Source organism: Periplaneta americana, chromosome 8 (genome assembly GCF_040183065.1).
Source record: "Periplaneta americana isolate PAMFEO1 chromosome 8, P.americana_PAMFEO1_priV1, whole genome shotgun sequence".
Classification (NCBI taxonomy): Eukaryota; Metazoa; Arthropoda; class Insecta; order Blattodea; family Blattidae; genus Periplaneta; species Periplaneta americana.
In genome coordinates, this window is record NC_091124.1 from 162,376,354 (window position 1) to 162,394,751 (window position 18,398).

General features: G+C 34.5%; 1 protein-coding gene across 6 annotated transcripts in view; it reads left to right on the plus strand.

Moving 5' to 3' along the window:
- Positions 1-549: 549 nt before the first annotated feature.
- The window catches only part of Hr96 (Nuclear hormone receptor HR96), a 100,423-nt gene continuing 82,574 nt past the window's right edge, over positions 550-18,398 (plus strand). For 2 of the 6 annotated variants that reach the window (XM_069833965.1, XM_069833966.1), the window contains exons 1-3: positions 550-640; positions 908-1,098; positions 10,285-11,246. In XM_069833965.1, coding sequence (XP_069690066.1) covers positions 931-1,098; positions 10,285-11,246 — 1,130 coding nt within the window. In that variant the 5' untranslated portion in view covers positions 550-640; positions 908-930. The other 4 variants (XM_069833969.1, XM_069833967.1, XM_069833968.1 and 1 more) reach the window with 4 other exon arrangements.

Below are 18,398 nucleotides of genomic sequence, written 5' to 3' on the forward strand. Positions count from 1 at the left end.
TTTATCTATGAATCCTAAAAATGACAGCGATTGATTGACTATCATAATAGCTACGTCGTGATAATGTTTAACGCGGTGAAGATCTCTCTGCTTGCTAAAGTCTCTACATAGCTCTAGATAGAACAAAGTTTCAGTCAGCTGCATCCTGAAAATGAAATCAGTTTGATTCCCGCTGAACAGTGAGATGCGCGGCGAGGCGAACTACTCCAGCATGTAAAAACATGCTTCTTCTTATTGGCACCTGTCCACGAAACTTCGCGGCACCCAAGTATCCAATATTTGACGGGCTATTTTATCTTTAATTTCTTATGTAACATAAATTTACATTCTTCCTTTAAGATAACATTGTAGCCAACATTATATCTAGTACATGCTTCACAATGCAATTACATTTACAGTAAAGCGTATAATATATAATAAAAATCTTTAAAGGTAAGTAGTAAATGAATTTTATGTAGTTAGCAAAAATAGAAATGATATTAATTAGCGGCTTCTATTATAATGTTTTGCAACGAATGATTTATTATGGGTTGGTACAACTGAGAATACTGATTTTCTATTGTAACTGGAAGATGGCGTATGTGGGAATGAGAAGTGTTGTGGTGGGAGTGGTGGCGTGATAATTTCATTAATTACCGTGGTAAAGTGTAAGATTATGATAATGACAGTATGTTGTGTACATTTTTTCATAATTGTATTAGAGTTATACACCCGATCGTGTATATGTACAGTACTTATTTTGTGATGATAATTCGTAACGACCCTTTTTATTAACAAGATAGCATGTTGACGACTGTCTTTGACATCATCCTATGATAATGACTCATGTTTATATTGTTATATGATCTAGGGTTGTTAGATTGTATGGTTTGAACGACATTAAAAATATCTTATACATTATGTCTAGCTGGTTCAAACGAGAATAATTTGATGGCCATGGATGTCGACGAGAAATCTCCAGCTGCGGACATTCCAGGATTGAAAGGTGATCCCAAGATTTGTGGTGTGTGTGGTGACCGAGCTCTGGGCTATAATTTTAATGCAGTTACTTGTGAATCTTGTAAAGCCTTCTTTAGAAGAAATGCCCTAAAAAACAAAGTAAGTTAAAACATTTAATTAGCCTACTTCAGATAATCTTTATGTTAATTATGAGTTAAAGTAAAATTTTGTCTTTAAAGAAAAGATATTGGTTCGTCTTATAAAATAATAGTATTTTCACCTAAGTGTACTTATTTTAACAGAAAATATATTACCGGTAGGTATGTTTTTTTAGAGTGTGCCTTGCGATCATTTTGCACAGTAAACATAGTACAAGAGTTCAACTTGAATAGGTTCCAAGTCCAGTGTTGAGATAATAAAATTATTTGCACAATCAAAAGTGTGTTTAAGTGTATATACATGTAATACTATTCATGAAGTCGTTTTAATATACTATGTTAAATTTCGTTCAAGCACATGGACTTGTAGGTCTTTAATATTCGTACAAAGTAATTTGTTAGGCTAAAAGAATGTTTGACATTAGTACTTATTTGTCACCTGAACATAAGCTCATTAATACGTAATACGGTACTTATAAAATGTTAGGTTAATATAGTAATGTTTTTGACTTCGTAGCTTGTGTGATATGTCATGCTGAATGCTGAAAGATACTATAATACAGGCCTACTATTGTCCAGGTAATTACTGCAGATTTTATTTTATGTTGCACTCAACATATGTGCTGAATTCTGAAACTTCAAATCTTTCCACCACAGCTTCGTTTCTTACTCTGTCCATTTCACACGCTCCATCCTTCTCCATAAGTTATCCATATTTCAAATGCTTCTATTCGCTTCTCTTCACTTCATCGTAATGTCCATGTTTCTGCCCCAGACAATGCTACACTCCACACAAAGCACTTCACTAGTCTCTTCCTTCGTTCTTTCTCCAGAGGTTCGCAGAAGGTGCTCCTTTTTCTACTAAAAGCTTTCTTTGCCATTACTATTCCCCTTTTGACTTCTTGACAGCAGCTCATGTTTACTGCTTGTAGTACACTCCAAGTATTTGAAGCTGTCCACTTGCTCTACTGCCTCATTTAGAATTCGCAAGTTTACCTTCTTTACTTTTCTTCCTATGACCAGGGTCTTCGTCTTGTTGGCTGAGAGCAAATGTTTGAAATTTCTATAGGCCTAGGCCAGCGATGTCATAGAAAGAGCTCATGAATGTTGTTAGATTCCTTTGCGTGCTTACCTGTTGGAGTGGAATTCCGTAAACACGGAAACGAGCGAGACACAGGGACGGACAAAGTGAAAATGATCTGGTGTCCTGATGTAATAATTCGTTACACATTTGTTTATACAATTTTATTAAATGCAATTATCTGATAGCTGAATAATTTATATATGCTTTATAATAGTCAGCCAAGATTAGTTTTGTAGACTATTGCAGCCTAATACTGCTTTAGTAAGTTAAAAATAGGTAGGAGAAAAATTACGTAACAATAATTTCTGAATATTCTTGGTTATTAGGCATACTATCTTCAGTAATAGCGAAAATAGGGAAAATGAACATTGCAAAATGAAGTTTAATCAGAATAGTCAGCCAAGGTTAGTTTTGTAGACTATTATAGCCGAATGCTGCTTTACAAATAACATAACACATAGGCTATAAAGATTTATGAATATTCTTGGTTATTAGAATTACTACTGCGTCTTCTGTAATGGCGAAAATAGGGAAAATTAATATTTCAAAATGAAGTTTCACCAGAATCGTTCCTACGATTTCTGTTTGATACCAGCCTTGTAATGTTTGGTAGGCCTACTATGTTATTTGAAGTAGCAAGTCGAACCATAGCACGCATACTGTTATTAGATAATTTGGCCCTTAGTCTTGGCTTTGTTAGCTTCATCAATGAAAAAAGTTGTTCGCATACATATGTACTACTACTGAAAAGTGTCATGATTAGGGCTAGGATTTTGATGACCTATAAATCACAAAAAATGTCCTAAAACAATGCATTTATGATCTAAAAATCTTTCAAAAATGCCCTTAAAATGCCCTAAAAATTGATCTTACATTCTAAAATTGGCTTAGTACGGAAAGGAGTTTTCTGCTACTTAATATTTAGACTAGTAATTAAATTAAATTCTAGTACCAACATTTAAGTTTATTTAATTTTACATAATTTTTTCTAAGTGGTACACGTTAATTAAATATTTTACCTGATGTAGTTTCCATGTAGTCCACCACAAGGCTACTCTTACACGGGATTAGCAAGTATAGAGGAGTCTATATTGAAGGGATGGTTGGACTTATCCATTACATGGGGTGTACTACATTAAAAGAGCAATATTTGTGTAGAAAAACGATTAAAATTTTATACAAAATAATGGGTATTAGCCACCGGCGTAACTTGGTCGGTTAAGGTGCTTGCCTGCCGATCCGGAGTTGCACTTGGGCGCGGGTTCGATTCCGGCTTGGTCTGATTATCTGGTTTTTCCCAACCGTAAGGCAAATGTCAGGTAATCTATGGCGAATCCTCGGCCTCATCTCGCCAAATATCATATCACTATCACTAACTCCATCGACACTAAATAACCTCGTAGTTGGTATAGCGTCGTTAAATAACTAAGTAAAAAATAAAGGTTATTAATGGACAAAATATGTATACAAAATATCAAAGGAAATAAACATTATTTTATATTAATAATGGGGATCTGTGGCCAAAATTAAATGAAAATGCCTCAAAAATGTCCATACAACACAACAGATGCTCTTATGAGTTGAAACAGGCAAAAATATGTCTTAAAGCACTCAGTTTATCACATAACATATAAATACTAAAGCGGCTATGTTTCTGGCTTACTAGAAAAAAGATGCAATTTCATCAAAATCCTAGCCCTAGTCATAATAATTGTCGAAAACAGTACCCGTATTGTGGGTTTCACTGGTTATAGTAGTGACTTATGTCAGAATGTAAACATTTATTGGTAATTTTTGTTTTGCTCTATTTTCAATAATCCTTACTGTCCAGCAGTAGGACTGTGCATAAGAGCATTTAGTTACGAGATATCGGTAAGAATTGTCATAATTTGAGCTGCAAATTTAAGGACCATAGGATGCAGTTCAGGGTTCAAACATTTGTAAAAGGTAAGGAGGTCCCGATCATTATATGAATGATTTTACTCCCAATTATTATTTCTAGCTGCAATTCTTGTGGTACAGTTTCTATGTTTGCAACAAGAGGTCGATAGAAAAGTTCTAATTTAGTTTTAATTATTTCAAAATCCTGAAATCGTCTGTCGAAGTCCATCCTAAGATCTTCTAATATACTGCAGTATTTATAATGTATCAATTGTTTCATTCAGTGACTGAATATGCTGAAAGTGAAGAAGTTGCGTTGTGACATTTGAGATGTCCACAATGAAAGCTGCAACTTGAAGCTGTTAACTGTGTAGCCTATATTGTAAATTAAAAAGGTTTTTACCTTGCAGCTTCAAATTTAAATTATTAAGGTGTTCAAACATGTCGACTAAAAAGGCAAGGTCCTTTACCCAGTTTGGGTCAGAAATTTCAGGCAATTCTTTCTTCTCTCTCAGCATAAATTCTGCTATTAATTCTCGTAATGCGAAGAATCTGGAGAGAATCTTTCTAAGACTTAACCAACGAACATCAGAGTGAAAGAGAATATCTACAAACTCAGAATCAATTGACTGTAGAAATTTTTTAAACTGGCGGTGATGAAAAGCATGCGCCCTAAAGAAATTAATGGATTTCACCACAGTATCAATAATTATGTGGCTCATCTTGAGAATCTTGCTACATAACACCTGCTGATGAATGATGCAGTGAAGAGAAACTAATGTATTATTTGTATTTTCTGATGCTAGCGTGCTCTTTAAAATCCCTATGAACCCGTTATGTTTTCCAGTCATGGCTGGTGTACTGTCGGTGGTTACTGATATTAATTTATTGAATGGCAGCCCCAATTCATCAAGAGATTGTTCAGTTCCACTGAATGTATCTGCTCCTGTAGTTGTGTCCTTTAGTGGTATTAAATGTAACAACTCTTCTGTAACATACAGATCTTCATCCACTCCACGTACAAATACCACGAGTTGTGCAGTATCCAAAATGAAGGGTACACAGGAATAACACTCAAGGTCCATTTTAGAAAGTTTCGAGAAAAACGAATTTTAAAGTTTAAGCACTTAATAGTTAGTTATGTATGTATTTAATAGAAATTGACGTAATAGAATGTCAAGAACGATTATTTCTTATTACTAGCTAGACCACATGATAGTACTTCTTTTTCACTATAAGATAGCATTATTAACTCAATTTCGATTTTTGATGGACCTTGATCGTTTTTCCCGTGTACCCTTCAAATATCGGCGCTTTCGTCAAGGCATAATGAATAATAAACCGTTTACAATTTTGTTTCAACTGATATTGGACATCCTGAGAAAGGTCCTGAATGCGACTAGCATCTATGTTTCTGGATAAAAGTAGGCCTATGTCCCTATATTTATGTACCTCACTTGGTGACAGAATATTAACAGCCTCGGTTAAACACTCTAATAAAGTTACCTTTGGTGAAGGGACGACATGCCTGTGCAATTCTTAGCGATATCTCGTAACTAGCACGCAATATACTACTCTTATGCACAGTCCTACTGCTGGACGGTGTTACTTCACCCTATAACGATTATTGAAAATAGAGCAAAACAAAAATTACCGTTTATGTTTACATTCTGACATAAGCCACTATTTCCATACTTTAACCAGTGTACCCATAATATTGTTTTCGACAATTATTATGAGTTTCATTTTCTAAAACCGCATCTTATCAAATTTCTCCATTATTAATACCATGTAGTTTGTAGTACACATAATAAATTATGTAAAATTATAGACTTCGATTTTGCAACATCATACATTAAATTTAAACATTATTTATTTACAGGACTGTCTCAATTTATATCTGTACTTTATTTCTTTGTTATGTATACATCTCTCAATTCAATTTACGTGTTTGGAAATTAAATGTTTATCACATTAGTATATATTAGTGAACTTTAGTAAACTTTGTATTTACAGCACGTGTTTATGTATCTTTTGTTTTTAATTTGTTTATATATTTTTTTATATTTTTTTCTTTTGGTGTCCTTCGAATTGGGGATAACTACCTGTAAGGACCCTCAATAAAAAAGTAATTAAATAAATTAATACATGAATAATGTATATATTTGTACCTACGGTATTCTGTAATGTATCTAATAATTTTAATTGTTCTTCCCCCTCGATGTCACTGTATACTGCATTTTTTTTTTTTTTTTTTTACTAATCGTATGTTTTCCACATATTAAGCATTTGTAGATCTCCTTCCTGTTCCTTGCATAGGAACTCCAGTGCCCATTCGACCTGGAACTTGTTGTACGATCTCTTCACCGGGTGCATGATTAATGCCAACTGTACATTGTACAACCCTTACTGAAGCTCTACGTGCTTCAGTGATGCGTTTTCTGTAGCACATATATGCTGTGATTGACATCGCTGGCATAGGCTATGGTATTTTATAACATTTTTTGCATTCTGTCTAGGGTGATGAACTTCTAATCACAAAAATACGGAAGACTTGGTCACGATAAATTTTAGGGCAATTTCTTCGAAGCCAGTATTCATTGTTGGAATGTTTTACTCGTATCTATACTAATAATAAATCTGTAGCCGAAATTTTTCTGGTAATTTTCGATTTTCCAAAAATAATTGGTCCTAACATATATAATTAACCACCCTGAAACCGAAAATCGCTTTTTTGAAATTTTTGTTTGTATGTCTGTCTGTCTGTATGTTTGTTACCTTTTCACGCAATAATGGCTGAACGGATTTCGATGAAAATTGGAATATAAATTAAGTTCGTTGTGACATAGATTTTAGGCTATATGGCATTCAAATTACATTATTTAAAAGGGGGGTTATAAGGGGGCCTAAATTAAATAAGTCGAAATCTCTCGCTTATTATTGATTTTTGTGAAAAATGTTACAGAACAAACATTTCTTTAAAAATCATTTCCGATAAGTTTTATTCTTTGAAAAATTTTGATAGGACTGATGTTTAATGAGTTAAATGAGTTTTAAAATTAAAATAACGCCATCTAAGGTGGTGTAATGAAATAAAGAACAAATGACTTCGTCTATAAGGGGCCTTGGTCAACAGCAATCGAAAGCTATGAATCATAGCCTACAGAGAATGTTTCTGTGTTTGTATGAAGTAATATCGGAAGCTAAATTAACCGATTTGTGTAATTAATTATTATTTCACCATTGGAAAGTGTAGTTTCTCTAGATGGACATAATGCTATAATGTTATTACAGTAACTTCTGAGTGAATTGAGGACAGGTAAGATTAAAATAGCTTCTTATGCACAGGAAACTTGATAGACTATTCTGTATATTCGTTTCCTCTATTTCTTAAAATAATGTTTATCTCAGAGAATTAACGAACAACGAGAGTGTATTCATTTAGTATGCAGTAATAATATATTAGCTTAACATTCCATTATTTTATAATCCAAATTTTAACTATACTCAATTGAATCGTGTTAAAATGCATAAAATACATATGCATTAAATGCAATGCAAAAAAATTGGGCAATGAGCCAAGCAGATTATGTTGCGCTGTTGTAAAATAAAATTTGTTCCTCCTGAGATTCAAGAGCCCCCATAACAAATTAAAAACTTTACATCCATTATCAACACACTTTTTATATAATATAATAAATATAATATAATATAATTTAAGTTATTTCAAGGGTTCAGAACCATAGTGGGCCAAGCGCCATTTACTGAATACGTAGAAAACAAGGGTTAAAATTAAGTTATTACCATAATTCAATGGAAACATATAGCAAATAAAATAAAGTATACACATTAAATCTAACTGATGTCACTGTTCATTAAACTATGGTTGCATGTAATAAAAATTAAGAAACATGTTAAAGGAATTGTCATTGCACCAAATGATTGCTCTCTGGACCAAAATGATCGCATTTAAATTATTTAAATACAATTTAAATTAAGTAACATATTAAACGATTTATCCTTCTATCAAACACGAATGTTCCCTGGGTCAAATGTCCTATTTTAATTATGTGATTACTTTATATTTATTTCTAACGGGTGCAGCTGAGTGCACGGGTACGGCTAGTATTAAATAAAGCCTGTAAAACTATCTATTTTATTTATAATGAAAATATGAGTTAGGTCCCAATATTGAGCACAATATTTAAAAATATGTGTGTTTTTTAGTTTTAACTTATTTGTGTTTGTTAATAGGAAGACAGAGAACATTTAATTTTTTATCTTCCTATGCAAGCTGAAAAAAAAAAACTTTAGAATCATACATGCGTACAGTTAACATCAAACATTACAGGATCACAGGAACAGAATGACTGAATTGATTGGTTACCTAGTGAACTATCGATATTAATGTCAGTTTATAAGAGGTCAAATGACTTTATTGTCGAAGGCCTGGCATTAGAAATCAACAACAACATATTTAGTAGTTCTTGTTATTTTTAGGTTACATTTTAGGAATCGTGATTGATCAAGAGAAATACAGGAGGATTAGGATATCAGTATGGGAGTGGGGAGGATCCAAAAAAAAAAAAAAGCTAAAATACGGGAGTTCTCGAAAAATACGGGAGAATTGACCACCATAAGGGTCCCTTCAGATGAGACCACTTTAATGGCGCATTAGTGGCACTACAAATGCGTGTCAGTGGTGCTGCTTAACCCTTAGAAGCCAGAAGACTTATACCACTATTGCATGCAAATGTCCTAACTCTTAATCAGGGGTTCGTATACCTGTAAAATCAGATAAATTCGTGTTGGGTTCGTTAGCCGAGTGGTTTAAGGTGCACAAGATATGTCCAGCCAGCATATTGTGCCTAAGATCGGACGTTTGCGTCCTGGCCACTGCAGTCAATTGAGCCTATGGTGAAGAATGGGGAGGGCCCATGTAAAACAATCGGTGTATGGTACTCATGGAAGTTGATGGGGTTTCAGTTGACTGCAGTTGAAATGATTTTGCTCTTTTTTAAGAAAAAAAAAATATTACAAAAAAGTTTTTGTTGTTTTAATCAAGTGCATGCAGTGTTCTTAATGTTATTTAAAATTAAAGAATATCAACGTATTTTATATATAACATACAATTTATAACATCACGTCATGACCATAATACTAGCTGGCCACTATAATGGAAGCATGGCTCCTAGAGTTAATACACTAAATTTTTGTACAGAATTTTTCAGTCTTCCAGTGAACATGGAGATATACTTTTAGCAATGGATATATTATTTATGTAGTAAAATCTCCTTTATTTCATGTTAAAATAAAGCAACGCATCTAAAATAAAGTCCTCAATTCAGTCTTTCCAAAACTAATGGATGAACTCAGATTATTCTTCTATTTTTACGTCTGAGCAAAGTTGCCAAAAGTATATCTCCATGTTCACTGGAAGACTGAAAAATTCTATACAAAAATTTAGTGTATTAACTCTTAGGAGCCATGTGTCCATTATAATATGGACCCTCACTTTGAGAGAGGAACATAGGTTAAGGGTGTTTGAGAATAAAGTTCTTAGGAAAATATTTGGGGCTAAGAGGGATGAAGTTACAGGAGAATGGAGAAAGTTACACAGTGCAGAACTGCATGCATTATATTCTTTACCTGACATAATTAGGAACATTAAATCCGTACGTTTGAGATGGGCAGGGCATGTAGCACGTACGGGCAAATCCAGAAATGCATATAGTGTGTTAGTTGGGAGACCAAAGGAAAAAGACCTTTGGGGAGGCCGAGACATAGATGGGAGGATAATATTAAAATGTATTTGAGGGATGTGGGCTATGATGATAGAGACTGGATTAATCTTGCACAGGATAGAGACTGATGGTGGGCTTATATGAGGGTCGCGATGAATCTGCAGGTTTCTTAAAAGCCATAAGAAAGTAAGTAGGGTTTTTTCTTTTAGATAGATCAAGGAAAGAAATTATATCATTTTAGAGGAATGAACATTTATGATGAAGTCTTGAAATATTTTTATTTACTTTGAGTGTCAAATTACGAGTGCTCTGTTGTTTTCAATGGTCGGAATTGGCTAGGCCTATGCAAAAGTAGATTGCAACTGTGGCAGAAATATTGAATAAGCCTATTAGTCTTTTAGTTGCAATATGGAATACTGAATGTTGAAGAATATTGTAGTATTATTCCTGTTTTAATATTTTCTTTTTCTTTTTTCAGGAATTCCGTTGTCCTTTCTCAGAAAGTTGTGAAATAACTGTTGTAACCCGTCGATTTTGTCAGCGCTGCAGATTAAGAAAATGTCTTGCAATAGGAATGCGGAAAGATTACATAATGTCAGAAGAGGATAAGGTCATGAAACGGCGTAAGATCGAAGAGAACCGTGCTAAAAAGAGACCACTGAGTGATGGAGAAAATCATCCCAAGTTAAAGCGTGAGTTTCTGGATGAGACATTAGAATCTGTGGCAGATCCTGGATTATCCATGTCATCGGTGTCTAGTTGTCCAGAGCAAGATGGTGTAGCAGCTCCAGAAGCGAGAAAATCTTGGACTGCTAATGCTCCACTTCCACACCAAAACTTTCAAGATGCAGACAGACTTCATAGCATTAGTCCTCGAGCTTCAACATCCACTGACCGTCATCACATGTCTGAACCATTCCCTTCACCCACTTCTGCTGCGAGTATACCTAGTCCATCTTCTCCCCCAGATAGTGCCACTGTAGCTGCTTCAAAGACTCTAGAAATGCTCTCTGAGAACAGTGACCACCATATTGGTGCTGTTAGTGTCATAACGTCACCAGTTCTTCCAGCGCCATCACTTTCCCATCCTTGTCCAAGTGAACAGAATAGTGCTGTGATGCAGAGATCGATCCTGCATCACACATCTGGTGAAGCGCACATCCCAGAGAGCAATGATACTCCATTGCTCTCCTCCCTCATCAGTAGTGCAAGAACAGATGAGATGTCTCCTGAGTCCTACGTTGTATCATCATCACCACCACCTGCTCCAGCCGTGTCTGTGATACAGAAGGACATGCCTGTGTCCCAAAGTGCTGGTGATTGGACACGGAGAAGAAGTGATGTGATCACAACAAGTGACAATCAGTGGAATGACATTGTAACAATGGTTCACAACAGGAAGGAGAATGATGCTAAAGATATACTTCAGGATGTGCCAAGGTATAGTCTGCACTAGGACAAATTCCATTTTTATCACATAATAATGATGATGATGATGATGATGATGATAATAATAATAATAATAATAATAATAATAATAATAATAATAATACAAAGATTGGGACATAAGTCATGGCAACTAATTTTTTTTCAAAGATAAGGGTTGATATCACAAAATGTCATACGTCGCACAGAAGCTGTGCAGTCATAGTGTGTGTCCACAACACAAGATGGCTCTGTGCTTGTCTGTAATAGAACAGAGAGTAATGTTGTTGTTGTTTTCTAATGCCAGGCGTTTGACAATAAAGTCATTTGACCTCTTGCACTCTAATATTTTTCAAAGATATTATCATGGTCAGCCACTGAAGCACAGATTTTGAGGTGTTCCGAATCCGTTTCTTCGTTTGAGTTGCACAATGGGCAGTTAGGGGACTGATATATTCCAATTCTATGCAGGTGTTTGGCCAAACAATCATGGCCTGTTGCCAATCTAAATGCAGCTACAGACGATTTTCGTGGTAAATCGGGAATTAACTGTGGTTTATGATGCAGAGAGTTCCATTTTTTCCCTTGGGATTGTGTTATCAAATTTTGTTTGTTGAAGTCTAAGTATGTAGATTTAATAAATCTTTTCACAGAGTAATATGTAGATTTAGTAACAGGTCTGTAAGTAGCAGTGCTGCCCTTCTTTGCTAGTGGATCCGCAATCTCGTTTCCCAGGATTGCACAATGGGATGGTATCCATTGGAATACAATTCTTTTATTGAGTGATATTAATTGAGAGAGCATTTTAGTTATTTCTGCTGTTTGAGATGAAGGTGTGTGTTTAGAGACTATTGATAGAATAGCTGCTTTGGAGTCTGACAATATAACTGCATTCTTAAATTTACAGAGAGTAATATTAAATCAGTTGTCAGTGTAGCGCCTTGCAGATGGCTGTAACCCATGTTGAACAATGCTTGTATATCAAAATAGCCATTCTCTGTGGGAGGAATGCCAGAGAATGCCACAGAGAGTTGGTAGAAGCTGTCAGGAATAATGCCCTTCCATATCGGACAGTTGTGAGGTGGGTAGCTACTTTGAGGGCCTTTAGAACTGATATGTGTCCTGTATTGATTCTGGCACAGGAACCCTGTAATGTTCTGACAACGACTGTAATAAACATGAGGAGCACAATGTTGGCTTGTTGTCAAATGTCCGTACATTTCGTCCATTCCTTGTCCTTTCATGTATATATTTCACATTTTCCACCCATTATCAGAAGACATAGCTCTGCGGTATATATTGACTACACCCCAACTCTGGCTACTAGCAACAGGCATCTATAATGAACACCGATCAAAAAATCTCTCATTTCTCATGAGAAACAAGAACTGAAAAGACTACAGTGTACTATAGTGGATCTTATGTTGTCAGCAAACAGCTGGATACATTAAGAAGATTGATTGAATGATTGATTGATTGATCGATCGATTTTCCATCAACAGTGGAATTCTCACAAAAAAGTAGTTGCCATGACTTAATGCCCCAACCCTCGTAATAATAATAATACTATTAATAGCCATCTTTATCATCGGTTAGTCTGTAAAACTAGTTTTTCCACCCTTTATTGGTTGTCCGTTTTCTCTTCTTCATTTTGGGTTGTAGTTATATATTTTCTCTGTAAATTTGCCCTTCTGCATCGTCCCTACATGTCGAAGTCAATTAATTTGGGGATTTAAAAATTTCGGAATTCAGGAAAAATGCCAGAAGAATGGTCTGAAGCAATAATAATCAACATACATAAGAAAGGTAACAAGAATGAATGTAAAAACTATAGAGGGATTTCTCTGTTAAATACAGCATATAAGATTTACGCAAATATTATAAAAAAGAAACTTCAACCATTTGCTGAGAATGTAATAGGAGAAGAACAAAACGGATTTAGAAAGGGCAGATCATGCACTGATGCAAGCTTTACCATCAAACAAATATTAGAGAAAAGGAAAGAATATAATGTAGAAACCTGCCTAGTGTTTATAGATTACGAAAAGGCTTATGACAGAGTAGATCGAAAAAAGTTATGGACTATTTTGGAAGAATATAAAATACCAAAAAATTTGATTAATTCCATTAAGGCATTATACCACAAAACGAAAATCAGTCTAGCTCAAGATACAACAAAAAAGATGTGTTGATGTCAATATAGGATTGAGACAAGGATGTGGACTATCGCCAATATTATTTGATCTATATCTGAACAAAATAATAGAAGAGTGGAGGAAAAGGGACCAAAAGGTATCCTATTAAATCAAAGAAATATCGACACGATATGCTTCGCAGATGATCAGGTGATATTAGCGGAAAACGAAGAAAAACTACAAAGAGTGGTTAATAATTTGAATAAAATAGCAAAAGATTTCAGCATGACTATATCTAATACAAAAACTAAATCAATGGCCCTCAAAGGAAAAATACAAAAACGAATAAAAATAGTCGTAAATCAGGAAGTTATAGAACAGGTCTCAAATTTTACATACTTGGGTACTAAAATCTCAATTATGAGCGCACAAACAGATATAGAAGAGAATTTACAAAAATATAATAAATTAAATGGTTGTATAAAAAGACATTTTGGGAAAGGTATGAGAAAAGAAATTAAACTAAGAATACATAATATTACTTCAAAACAAGCCCTAAAATTCGCAAGTGAAACTTGGGTCTTAAGAGCTAAAGATAAATCAAGAATAGAAGCAGCACATATGAGGTTCCTGAGATCAACACTGGGAGTTACCCGAGGAGATAGACTACGTAATAAAGATATTAGAAACCAACTACAACAGGAGGATATGGTGGAAGAGATACAAAGATATCAGAAGCAATGGAAAGAACATGTATTAAGAATGAGTCCTTCAAGACTTCCACGGCAAGCTTTTTTTTACAGACCATTTGGAGGCCGAGACGTTGGGAGACCGGTGAGAAGATGGAGTGAGGAGTGACCAATTTGTCTGAAAACACTTAATTAGCCTCGGAACAGGTCGCAAAGGCCTAAACCGTGTTTAGGAAGAAGAAGAAAAAGAAAAATTTCGGATCACTCTCTCACCATGGAACAAAATACATAAATGTGGAGTATCTGTGGCTGGGGATAACAGTAAACATCTTAACAGCAATATAATGGCAGCAGAAGGGGCACCCCTTATCACTCCTAAAGAGCAAGTTTAAATTAATTTGACTAACGTCTTTGAGATGACTGTCTATCAGTATAGGCCTACTCACTGTGAATCACATTGCTATCACATTCAGAGGAAATATCAAATATATTGAAAAACGCCAAGGAACAAGCTAGACTGATACTTGGGCCTATATTTTCTTGCCTATATTTTCCCGACTCATAAAGACCGAAATCTTGGGTGCAAGTTGTAAAGATAGAGTGATGACTGGCTACTGCCTGAAAATTTATTCAGAAGTGACATTTTTACAAACATGTTTAATTTTATAGGCCCTACCAATGTTAATGTGTGTAGAAAATATTCCAGAATTGCTCATTTTGTGAGTTCAGGACATTTCTAGAACAAGGTACTGGATCATTCTTTGGTCAGTATTGCAAATAGAAATAGTCAGTAATATGTTTATAGGGTAATAAATTCCTTGTGATACAGTGTTACTTCACGTGTTACTAGACCAGCAGCTCTAATTATCGTTTGTGAGTACCATTTGTAAGTTTAAATTAATATGCAGTCATTGAAAAGTAGTTGGGTCTCACTGAAATAGAAGTAACAAATAACCCATGACACAGTCTCACTCATTTCTTATTTATTTTAGTTACTCAGACTCATTGTCAGTGTATTGATTGTTGCCGTGGTGTCTCTCTTAAAAGCTGGCCAAATTGTTAAGTTGAGAGGTTTTGCAAAATATTTCGTGAATGTGGTTTCCTCTACAGATGACAGAATCCTGCTACACCTAATTGTATTACAAATTCTATGGAACCAATATAGGGTGCTTGGAAATATTTTTGCTTACACAGTTTCTGGAAATTGCTAAATATTGAGGAATTGCTCAAACATAATTATGTCAAGCCATTGATAGAAAATATTGGTATGCCTGTACAAAAAGAGTTAAACATTTTTCTGAAAATTTACGTGAGTTTTTTTTTTTTTTTTTTTTTTTTTTTTTGCTGCAGTGAGTATTTCTTTGTGAAATATATCGGACACAGCATTGTGACAGATATCCTAAAACTCAGCTCTGCAGAAAACTGACATAATCAACAGATATAAAGAAATGTTTTTAAAAATGTAAGGAAAAGTTAGACAAAAATCTTTGAGTATTCATTGATGAAATCATGTTTGACTGTTACAGTGCTCTGTAGAAAACTGGCATAATCAACAGATATAAAGAAATGTTTTAAAAAATGTAAAGAAAAGTTAGACAAAAATCTTTGAGTATCCATTGATGAAAACATATTTATTTGACTGTTACACAACAAATGTGTTAGTGGGAATTCTGTAACTAGACAAAACATGAAATATACTTATTTCTTGTAAATATTGAAGAACCTGAGAAAGTAAATCATTACACCATTTCCATTGTTCTTGAAAATTTCATACATATTTTGTTCTTTTGGAGACACACTGCTTATGACGTACACTCTTCATCAAATTCATGAAGAAGTTCTCATGCAGTGTCCTGAAAATTATTGCCTAATTTCAAATATCAAGAAACTTATTATCTGTATGTCACATCTTCAAAGAAATTGCTTTTTACATCCCACTGCCTCCAAAACCTCTATTCTCATGATGGGAACTTGGCTAGAAACTTATGGTAATTATGACATGAATGTTACTGATGTTACTGAAGTTGTTGAGAAATTATTACCAGAAAGTTGTATAGCCATTCTTGCGATGAAGAAAAATAAATATGAGTAAGACTGTGAAAAGAACATTTCATCTGTATTTCAGATAGGCTAATTTTGGGCTAATTTCACCAAGAACATCTAGTCTGTACACTAAGCGCAGTGTTGTCTGAACTGCTAGAGTGTGTGTTGGAAGTCATGGATTCAAATCACATTGAGTTCAAGTAAAATTTCTGATTGAAAAGACAGTTTTGGTGCTGCGAAGATTACTCATTTACAAGCAAAAGATATTATGTCCCTATGTATCTTCTTTTTGTGCATTAGTAGAAAAGAAATAAATAGTGAACAAACTGACTAAATCAAGGGAACCAATAGCAGAAACAGTCGCAAATAAACTAAATTGCATATTGGCTAAAAATCCTGGATTGTCAACAGTTGAAAACATTGCTTGGATTCTGAAAGGGGCAAATAATTCACCATAGAACAGTGAAGAAGGCTTGACACAAGAAAATATAACATGATCTAATAATTATTGTGCAGTTCAAGTGACTTAGAATGATATTTTCTTGCCAAAAGATCATATTAGCAGACAGTGGAGAGAGTTTCACTTCACAGAATTTGAAATTGACCTTTGTAGCTGCTACCATGTAATATTTAGGTAAGATTTATGTAACTAATTTGAGTTTTTTTATACGAAGATACTTGTAGTTTGATAGGTTTTTTGTATAAAATGTTTCCTGTGTTCATAAAATGATGTTTTTATGATCTTTTAAAACAGATTCCAGAACATAGCATACAAATTCCAGGAAATCGTTCCAAAAATGATCCCCCATACATTCTTAAGTTAGATGCCATGGAACTAATCTGCAGCACATATAAGGATCACCTTTAAATTTATACAGATGGATCTCTAAATCCTAATAATGGGACATCAGGAGCAGGGTATTATATTCCAAAATATCAAGAAAGTTATTTCATACCATGTTCATCCTCCTCCAGTCTTGACACTGAATTGCTAGCTATTGATGCTGTTCTTCAGTGTGTTACTCAAATTTCTGAAAAAATCTTTTTGCATACTTACCAACTCCAAGGAGGCTATTTTTAATACAATTAATTAAGTACCAAACCTATATGCACATAGAATTATTCCAATTCAGAAACAACTAAGTAAACTAAAAAAAACTCCAAAAGGAAATAACATTTCAATGGATACCTAGTCATTGTGGTATACCTGGAAACAAGAAAGTCGATAATATTGCAAAACATGCAACATATTTGCAACCAAGCAAAACCTCTTCAAGTGTTATCTCTATTCAGTGCTTTTGCTTCAGTAAAGTCTTATTTTATAAACCTAGGGATCAACAATTGGCTCTCTTCTGACAAAGGAAAAATTTTACAGTCCGTACAAAAGAAACCAAATGACTTGGAAATGTACAAAAACTTGCCCAGACATGTTTAAACATTTTTAACAAGAGCCAGAACAGGTCACATTGTCACACAATTGTACCTACACCGATTTCACCTATGTGATAATGCCACATTCTTCTGTACTGTCCATCCATAAACCACAAAAGAAGTAAATTAAAATCATCAGTACCAGTTGCAGAAGACACAGCTCTGCAGTATATATTGACAACACCCCAACTCTGGCTACTAGTAACAGGCATCTATAATGAACACTGATCAAAATATGTCTCCCGTTTCTCATGAAAAACAAAAACTGAATAGACTACAGTGGACTATAGTGGACTTCATGTTGTCAGCAAACAGCTGGATACATTAAGAAGATTGATAGAAAATTTAGTACTGAACATATGGAAAAGGAAATAGGCCTAGTTTCAAATTTGGATATCATTAATTTTGTTACTTTGATCAGATAAAGCCCACAGAAAATAAAGTAAAAAATATTTAAAGTGCATATTTTATTATTTTGAGTAGCACAGTGCACTTTTTGGGGCATAATTGCATGCATATTAAATTTATTCATTTAATAGATAATTAATTTTTTGGTCTGAGTGGTGATGCTGCTGACAGAAACCAATGTATGGCCCAGCTGAGTCATATCTGGAGACTGTCTCTCATAGGTTAATGGTTAGTGGTGGCCTATATCCTTGAGTTCTTGTAGATTACACCTCTTTTCAGGTTTTCCCTTTAACCATTATCCAGTCTCTGAATGAGACAGCGTACCCAGAAGTGATCTAAATGGCCAAAAGGCGTGGAGCTCACATAGCTATTCCGTCAGTCTCAAGATTCCTTGCAAGGATGCGAGATTGCTTGTGCCTTCTTTTATTTGTCTCTCTTCCCATGTTATCTCTTGCCATTCA